The sequence below is a fragment of the Mytilus galloprovincialis genome, chromosome 3 (assembly GCF_965363235.1).
Source record: "Mytilus galloprovincialis chromosome 3, xbMytGall1.hap1.1, whole genome shotgun sequence".
NCBI lineage: Eukaryota > Metazoa > Mollusca > Bivalvia > Mytilida > Mytilidae > Mytilus > Mytilus galloprovincialis.
Window position 1 is genome coordinate 46815590 of NC_134840.1, and position 10374 is coordinate 46825963.

The window sequence follows — 10374 nt, forward strand, 5'->3', positions numbered from 1 at the left end:
ACTTGAAACGTTTCCAGGCGGATAACACTTCTATATAAAAAAGAGGTGCTTTTAAATTTAAAAACTCAAATTCACATCTGCTCAATAATAAATCCTCTAAATCAAAAAGGGAGAAGAATGCTTTGGAAACATGTTTCCATTTGGAGTCATGTTCTGACAAAAATCTTTTTACCCACATAATACGAAATGATAACAGCTGTACTTCAAAATTTGGGGCTTTCAGTCCCCCCTCGCTAGGAGACGTTTGAATGACTTCCGATTTAACTTTCGGAGTACCACCATTCCATAAAAATTTTAATTACATAAGCTCTTGGTACATGTGTAGATGAAATGACATAAATAAGCTTCGATATTGCAAGTGATTTGAAAATTACGATTTTACCGATCAAGGAAAGGTTTCTGATCCTCCACATTTTAATTATTGATTCCATGTTCTCTATGCATGTATCTAAATTAGAACAAACCATTTCTTCAAAAGCGTTAAATTTTAAACCTAAGGTTGGAAAAAGTGTTTCATAATAATATCTGTTCGGATAAAGAAGTCATTCATAGTATTGGAGTGTGAATGTTGCTGGTTTAAATTAACAAAGTTTGGCAACAAACACAATGGCGATCTGACAGGAAATTGGACACTGACCGGAGAAAGGATTAAAGACCATTCACAATTTGTCTTACAGATATTTTTCTCTCATTTAATTAATTTTTTTTTAAAATCTTTCAAATATAGAGTTCATAAGAATATTCCCTTTGGACCACCTCCCCCCTTTTTTTGTTTCGTGCTGTCGATTGTCAACCCTCAAATTAACGTTTCCGATCTATTCATTTACCGGACAGGCAACTTTCTGTATCAATAAGAAAATCTACAATGCCGTTATACACATGCATGTTGTTTGCTGGGAGTCCCCGCCCACAAAGAAAGAAATAGCTCAAAGATACTATATTCCTGCATCACGTATTTTTTACTCAGAGATTTTTTACCACGCGGAGCTTACATGAGAACGGATACCTAACATGGAAAGTGAAACTACACTTCATTACATAAAGTCCAGAAGCACATATAGGAAAATAAAGGTTTTTTTTTTGTCAAAGGATGCCGTGGTAATCCTCTCTGTGTTTGAAATATTTGCCACTGCCCTTTTTTCTGTTTTATAAATTCTTACCCTGAGTTTTCTATCTCTTACATGCTAAAAATTCCGGTCGACCTCCTACGGCATCCATTAGTAGTTAAAGATTTAATTTCATTCAACAAATTAATTTATGACCTTCATGTACGTGTCGTTTAGAATACGGCAATATACCAAATGGTCATTATTAATCATCCATGTAATTTGCTCCATGGGTATTTGCAGAATTTCAACGGAGGCAATTTCTTGGCATGACCTGCAGTATTGACAGATATATAGTTACGGTTTCAGATTTCAACTACAGTTTGTCCATATTGGTCAGACAGCATTATATGGGGGTGCAAATACAAGTAAGATAGTACTGATTGGAGATTTTTGGTATCAATTTAATGTATAGGTCGGTAAATGTAACCAGATTCCTTTGATCCAAGTATAATACAAGACACATCTATCATAACTTTTAATTCACAATTCGTGTTCTAAGTAACACGCAATAATACAAACGTTTGACAGATACCCTAATTTTAAATTTGATGAGGTAAGCTCTTTTCAACTCATTATTATAGTTTGTTGCAATGCAATATAGGTTCAACTATTTGTTACAGGCCGTACGGTGACCTATGGTTATTAACTTCTTCGTCATTTGATCTCTAGTCGAGGGTAGTATTGGCAAAGCATACCTCATCTTCTTGTAAATAACAGGAGTGACATCAAAAACATCGTTTCTTTAAACTTTTCAGTCAACAGTCACACATTATACACCTATGTATGGGAACCAAAACAGGTATATAATGTTCAGTCCTACAAGACCTTGACTAGCATACTTGATATCAAATGAACCACTGACCGATTTTAATCTACAACCATTTAGGAGTTTCATTCTTATGGCCACACCACTTGTAAAACCAAATTAAGAATATGCCTAATAGAAATGAGAGAGTGGAATCCATTTAAGATTCATTCGACGTTATGCAGCCTCATATATGTATATATGCCAAATATGGATAAAAATAGTCCTTTAAATAGGTTAGTGTTTGGAAATTACACACAACATTGCTAGGAAGTATCAAAATACTTATGTTGTACTAACCAACTAAGTACATTATTGCCAAAAATGACTGGTTATTAAAAATAACATATTTTCTGTAATGGCCCTGTTTTTTTCTGTAATGGCCCTGTTATTTCTGTAATGGCCCTGTTTTTCTGTAATGGCCCTGTATTAATGCCCAGCTTGTCTGTATTAATGAGATATAGGAAGATGTGGTGTGAGTGCCAATGAGACAACTCTCCATACAAATAACAATTTAAAAAGTAAACCATTATAGGTTAAAGTACGGCCTTCAAGCCCAGTTAGGGTTTTTAATAAAGTTGATAAAATTAAGATGTAAAGAGTATAATACCTTTTTGTATTTTATTTAATTTAGTAACCAGCAACAAACATTAAAGAACCATATAAAGGGATCACTGTTCATCCTGTTTTTCAACACATAACTTCTTTCAACTTAATATCTTGGATATTTGGTATATTTATAGCTTGATCATGGTAAAGTACAAATTATTTTTGTTAAAAGAGTAAGAGAGTACATCAAGTTGGCAGCAACACATACACTTTATTCAGTTGGTTAATAAATGTATTAAGAAATGGGTGTTTTTATAATGGCCCTGTTATATGTCCTTGGTCAGTAATAATGGCCTCGGATGTCTGTAATGGCCCTCGGCGTTGCCTCGGGTCATTACAGACTTCCTCGACCTTTATTACAGACCTTGGACATATAACAGGGCCATTATAAAAACATCCATTCATTAATACTATATTAATAATATGTGAAGATATGAATGAGACAATACTGTAGAGCAGAAATAACACCATTTGCTAACGGAATGTGTCAAAGAACTTTACCAAACCGCTGCTTCCACCATTCAGAAAAATCCTAAATAGGTTGAGTATTTTCCTTCATACATTTTGAAATAATTAATCTACACATGCACTTCCTTCAATTAAAAGTGTTCAATCGAAACTAATAAAATTAGATCAAACTTAATTAATCGCTAAGATTAACAATGCTTTTATTATTTTTATTTCACTGAACGGATACATACCAACACCTATGAACTATTCACTTAAGTAATGACCTCAAAGAATTTTGTCTACAATCCTTGATGGCCGTTAATTATGTTTCATGTGTATTTTTCTCGATAGAAACAAGTACACTTTTTGCATATAACATTGCAAAGAAACTGATCGATTGATACAAGTCATGGCGAAATCATGATACACTTAACACTTTAATGGCCAAGAATGACCAATTTGAATGTTTTAATAAAACACTCTGTTTTCGAAATCAGACAGAATAATAATCAGTTACAAAGTTTGCTTTGAATATTTCATTTAAGGGCATAGAGTTTCGAAATAACCGAAGAAGAACTTCAAAGTGGAATTTTCAACTGAAAAGAAAGTACCAAATGTATAGGATAGAAATACAAATAATTATAATTGATAACAATAGAGCAAAGATTAAACTTCCATAACGGAAGATACTGTGTCCTTCAAAGTTCATTATGTATGAGTATCAATTCATGTCAATTCTCATCCTTGAATTGTCAACAGTTAATGAAGTTTGATCTTACAGATAAAGCAAGATGAAGTTACGGTATAGTACTATTATCAAACCACTCAGCATTATAAACTGGGACGATAAAAATAGATAAACAGTTATTTTTTTTTGTATTTGAAAATGGCGAGGGCTGAGATTTTTCTTGCAGCCATTTTTTCTCTTGTTGTTTTAAATACTTGTCAGATGATTCCAGGAGAATGCCAGGATATCAATTCTACTGTGTACCGTTATGAAGTTTTACCAGGTAGTGGTTGGGATAACTTAAGAAATGAAAACATGGGCCGGGTGGTGCAGTTTATATATTCAATGTGTCAGAAGACTACCGATGGTGTTTTTCTTGTTCCAGATAACGTCAATGTCATTCCTATAAAATCAAGTAACGTCGAGCGATACTCCCAATTTATCGAACATGCCGAAAACGCAACGTCAGATATTGCAGCTTCAATTAACCTAGACGGAAGCATAGCTGTGCATGACGTTCCTATAAATGGAAAATTTTCAATTGATTTTCAAAAGTTTAAGAGTAATATGATCAATGATAATTCGACTGCAATGAAGGTTAAAGCTCACTACGTTCAATACAACGCCAAACTTCAACCAGATGTCAATTTAGATCCGTCCTTCAAAACAAAAGTAATGAGTATAGCCAATCATATATTGAATAATAGAACATCATCTGCAAGATATGAGAGTCAGTTACTTGTAAGAGACTTTGGTACACATGTGATTACTAGCATTGACAGTGGAGCATCGATAATAAAAGTCGACCATGTCAAGCGAGAACTATTGCAAGACGATACAATCGATAAATTTCAAATATCAGCTGCTGCAGGAGCCGAACTTTTCGGAGTACAAGTTGGAATAACAATTCCCGAAGAAGTCATGACAAAATACCTCGCAGCAAAGACACATTCTTCGATTCGTACACATGGAGGGCCTGTATATTTACCCGTTAACTTTACGATCGATGACTGGGTCAATCAAATAGATCAGAACTTGGTGTCGGTAGACCGATCAGGGGATCCACTGCATTTCATCATAAACGAATACGTGTTCCCAGAACTGTCGGTTTCCATTGTAACTGATACAGCCGCTGCAGTAGAAAGTGCCATTAAAACATATTACAAAATGAACACTCATCGCGGCTGTACAAACAGGGATTCCCCGAACTATAATTACCTTGCTAATGTCGACGACGGAACTTGTGAATATAACCTAAATGCTACTAATACTAATTTCGGGGGAGTATTCCAAACATGTAATGTAACTGGGAATATCAATGGGATATGTGATACTTTCTTATGCAAAAATCCGTTGACTGGAGATTTTTCTTGTCCAAATGGTTTCATTGCAGTACCATTATTTTTGGGGCATGATAACAATGAGGAAGTGCATCGTACATGTTCAAAATATATGATCTTCTGGAGTCACTGTGAAACAACTTCAAACCTGGGAACAGCAAGCTATCAGTCATATTGGTGCTCTCCCCAAGGAGGAAATCAAAGCTTCCCGGGATACTTGTTTGGTGGTCTGTATACAACTCAACTACCAAACGTCGTTACACAACAACAGAGTTGTCCACAGTACTTCACTGCTATTGGAATCGCAGAAGATTTGAAAATTTGTGTTTCAGATGACATTGAAAATGGTTTCCAATATTCAATCCCGTTTGGCGGTTTCTTTAGCTGTCAAAACGACAATTTATTAGCCGCCAATCAGAACGCCACGCACTGTCAGGCTGGGTACAGTGAACACTTAGCAACAATCGTAAACGAATGTGAGATTAATTATTGTGCTTCACAAAAGCATGTTGTTACTGGATACATACCTTTAAGAAGTCCACCTTTCATGCGAAAACCGTCAGCCCAAAATATATCATCAATTCACGTGATTAGCGAAGATGGTCAAAGCTGGACGCAAATATATTCAGTTCCAACGGGATTCAACGGGTTTAATGGAACTAATACCAGCTGGATTGTAGACACTGGCGATTTTCTTGACAATAATAAACTTCTGATAGCAAGACAAAAGGGAAACGTGGATGTGCCAGATAAGAACAGTGATTTATTTGGATCGACGGAAACAGAAGAAAAACATGGAAAAGAAAAACAAAATGCCTCCGAACAAATATCAACTGAACAAATACTTGGTGTAGTTGGCGGTTCAGTTGGGATTACGTTCTCTTTTGTAGTTTTCATAGGTTTTTTCGTTTACATCGTTTCCAAGAAAAGGGATAAAAAAACTGACAATTACACGAAATTGAAAGCCTAAATTGCATGTAGACAATTATGTTTAAAAAATATTATTCATGACTTTTCTTCATTCGATTTTTCAGTGCAGGACTTTATATCTAACTTTCTTTTTTATTTAACAGTTTTATTGTTGAAGAATGTTATGCCACATTGCTGGCATATATCAAGGGATGAAATGATGACAATATTCGCAATAACCCATAATGTTGTGATCACAATACCATAAAACCATGGAAATTATAATTTTATGTTATATATGCTAAAACATGTTAACCAGTTCACAAATAGTTTCATTGATTTTGTTTATTTTATCTAATCGCATAATTCGTTCTTTTGCAAACCAAGGATGTACAATTAATAAAATCATTGTACCTAAGAAATGTTATTCCTGTATGCGTAACTCCGATTCCTTGTCTGGTTTGACTTTACTATTCAATGTTTGTAATAGGTTATGGATTTTTAAATTTCTTGGCCTTGGTTATCATTGAAGAATAGTTCAGTGTCCAGTGAGATTGGTACTGTTGATGTTTTACTACCCCTTGGTCGATATATCTGCTGGTTGATTGTTCGTCGTAATGACTAGAATAGTAGCTTTTACTCATTGCTGGATGCCGTATTGTTACATATAATTGTTCACATTAGTCATGATCATTGGTCTTTTGTGGAGAGTTGTCTCATTGGCAATAAACTCATCATATATACCATAATTGAAAGTTTGTATAAGCGTTAGACGCACGTGTCGTCTACAAAAGACTCATCAGTGGCGCTCGAATAAAAAAAATGAAAAAGGCCAAATAAAGTATGAAGATGAAGAGCATTGAGGACCTAAAAATCCTAAAAGTTTTGTCAAAAACAGCTAAAGCAATCTATTAATGATTTAGAAAAGCCTTAGTTTTTTTTTCTCAAAAATTCAAAGTTTTGTAAACAGTTGATTTATAATTATGACCATATTAATGATAAGTAATTTTCCTGACTTGTTACAGGATATTTTAAGAAAACAAATGGTAGGTTGAACCTGGTTTTGTGGCTAGCTAATCTCGCGCTTTTATGGCAATGTTAACTTTAACACTAATATAACATACACAGACACATGATTATCTCCTTGGTAAGTGTCGTTGGTGTACATGTTAGTTTCCAATATAATTTAGTTTGTGGTTTCATCTGCGGTGACAGCAACATATTTGTAATGGAGGTAGAACAAGTGTTATAACTACATGTACCACTATAAACCAGGTTTAATCCCCCATTTTCTACATAAGAAAATGCCTGTACCAAGTCAGGAATATGACAGTTATTATGTTATGTATACGTTTGATGTATTTTAGCTGTTTGACTAGGGACTTTCCGTTTTAAATTTTCCTCGTGTTCTGTATTTTTGTGATTTTACTTTTTTGATTTTGATCGATACCTCTGCTGATAGACTGTAAGATTTTCCTCGTGTTCTGTATTTTTGTGCTTTTTACTTTTTTGATTTTGATTGATACCTCTGCTGATAGACTGTAAGACCTCAGGGGTATAACCAACCAAGTCCAAGTCGCTAAAACGTTAGCTCTGGTTTATAAATACGGATATTGTTTTATTGAAATTTTTGAATTTTATATGATTAATTTTGACCTGAGGGGACGACTAATAGATTATCCGGGTCGGAGTGCATGTGGGTTTCAAGAGGATCTAGGAATGCATATCCTGGTTGGTATCAGGCCTTGGTAGAAACTGACAAGATTATAATCCGACTTCATACAGAATGGTGATTAAATTGAAAATGGAAATGGGGAATGTGTCAAAGAATCAATAACCCAACCAAAGAGCAGATAACATAATAACTTTTCAGCTAAACATAATGCAGAATAGAATAACTAGTACTAGTATATACAAAGGTGTGAATAAAAGTCGCATTATCTGACACATTATATTCCTCCAAAACTTTCTTCTGCTCCACCCCCAGATAATTAAATGGTCGTCCCCTGACGATATATTTCACCATGCATACGGTTTTTTTTCGGATTTGGCTTTAATTTTGTGCTTTGTTTGTTATTAGTTCTTCAACGTTTGAACTAGGTTTTAGATTTTCAAATATTTTAGCTACGAACATAACGGAGAAGACCTTAATTGTCGAAATAATTATCTGTTGCAATACAATTTGTACCTAAGGTATGTAAAATGTAGCACACAAAAAAGAACGGATATCTCTGCTACACCTATTGATGTCGTTGTGCTGTTAAATTATTGGAATATTTTTGTTTTGCTCAAAAGCGACGGCAGCAGATTTGCAATAGTAAAATCTCGCATTTATGATTTGAGTAGTGACCTTTAAAAAAATCTTGGAATCGCATTGATAAGATCTCACATCTTTCACCAATAATCAGGGATTCACAAATTTTTAACTGACCATATATACAAGGATAAAAATTATGTACGATCGACAAACAAATTTTTAAGAGATGTTCAATAAAAAATACTAGTAAAGTACGAAGTTAAAGAGCATTGAGGAATCACATTTCTGAATACTTTTGCCAAATACAGCTAAAACAAACATTTTCCTACGATATATCCTAAGTATTTCATACATTAATTTTCATTGAACTGCACTTAGTTACGTTAATGGTTTGCCCCTTGTTCGATATCTGTACTGGATGTGGTACTGAGTCTAAATGAGTTCAAAAAGGATAAAAGAAAATATCTGCTTTGATCCTTAGACATTCTGCTTTTTACTGCTTAAAGTTTTGAAAATCGTCTTTTCTTACAATCTGGTTAACTAGACAACAGATTACCATTGCAAGCTTTGTAATCATAAAGCAAAGATTATTATTTAAAATAGTGTTCACATGGATTAAGATATGTATTCAAAACAGCATTTGAAATGGAGATTGAACATAAATTCAATATGAATTTATACTTTTCTATCAAGCTTATTTCATCTTCGTAAACAACGGAAAGGAATTCTTATAATAACTTAAAATTCATTTCGAAAACTTAGTTTTCAAATATTTCTTTAATCGGATTACATTTGTAATTCTAACGCAGTAGAGGCACATGCATATGTTTCCGTATTGAATTAGTTTTTGAGATATCAGCAATACATTTGATCTCTAAAAGTGAAATATAATAAGTGGCTTACAAAAAACGTACAAAACTACATAATTCGAAAACAGCAAGTACAAGGAAAATAAACAATATTGTGGTAAGAATCAGTGCTCTTCTCATTCTAGTCCATTAAAGAAAGAGAGACGAAACACATTATTATAGGGATATCCAGAAATCATAAGTCGAAAACAAACTGACAATACCATGTCAAAGATGTATGAAGCCATTTTATATCAATAAAGGAAGAAGTCAGCATGGGAATGTCAATTGTTTGATTTTTAAAAACACATCCTCTAAACGTAGCAAGTATGTGGCAAATTAAGAAATTAAGCATCTTGATAATGTCAGTTTCAGATAAATTTTGAAACAGATTGATTTTTACAAAGTAAGATTTATCCATCACTAAAACAAAAGAGAGGCGAAAAATACCAAAGGAACATTTAAAACTCAAAGGTGGAAATTTACTGACAACGCAATGACAAAAAAAGGAAGAAGAAAAAAACAACAACAGACAAACAACAGTACACAAAACACAACATAGAAAACTAAAGACTGGGCAACACCAAAACAAGTGGTCATCTAATATGTATGTGTGTTGGCTATTATATTTGAATGAAACAAAGCAGGACAATTCATTCAGTTTGTCTTTTGATTTGGAATGGGGAATACGTAAGTATAGAAAATTTAAATCTTTTAATACTATTGCAATACACACTAAGGCTTTTAATTTGATACTAATTCCAAAGGAACACAGACCTATGGATATTAAGGTGGCTCGGGACTATTCGACTGCGCATAATTTCACGCATGAAATACAAAAGTATTTGTCGTAAATTCGATATAATTTTTTTTTAAATATTTTGATTGATTAGAAATGTTAAATCATTGAAGTTATGTGACTTATAGAATATTTTCGTTATTATCCGTATTTGTTAAAGGGTCAAAATGACATTTCACCCATTTTCACCATTTTCCCGCCAAAATTTGGGTTTTAAGGCAAAACATTTTTTTTTGCTTATCGGTGACCTATGTTTTTTATTTGCTTATTATTTGAGGCTATATTTCAGCTTTATATATTGAAGTTTTGAACCAAGTGTCATAGAACTTTTTTTTTTATATTCCGATAAAAATATATCAACACCTCTATTTTCCCTATCATTTCATTGAAAAATGGTCCCTTTTACATACCTGTTTAAAAGTAAAATTTTGAGCTTAAATGGTCCGTGACCCCTAATTTTTTTTCGACCAATTTGATTCAAATTCGGTAAAAAATAAAATAACAAAAAATATGGCACTTCT

At 33.5% G+C, this 10374-nt stretch overlaps 1 protein-coding gene across 1 annotated transcript; it reads left to right on the forward strand.

Annotated features, from left to right (window-relative positions):
• The first annotated feature begins 3834 nt into the window (after positions 1 to 3834).
• On the forward strand, positions 3835 to 6371 carry LOC143068137 (macrophage-expressed gene 1 protein-like). Its single transcript, XM_076241945.1, has one exon. The coding sequence runs from the start codon at positions 3860 to 3862 to the stop codon at positions 6008 to 6010; it is 2151 nt and encodes a 716-aa protein (XP_076098060.1). The 5' UTR covers positions 3835 to 3859; the 3' UTR covers positions 6011 to 6371.
• The last annotated feature ends 4003 nt before the right edge of the window (positions 6372 to 10374 follow it).

What these genes read in the sequence shown, in the direction of transcription:
- LOC143068137 (XM_076241945.1), top strand. Translation starts at nt 3,860, where the DNA reads ATGGCGAGGGCTGAGATTTTTCTTGCAGCCATTTTTTCTCTTGTTGTT.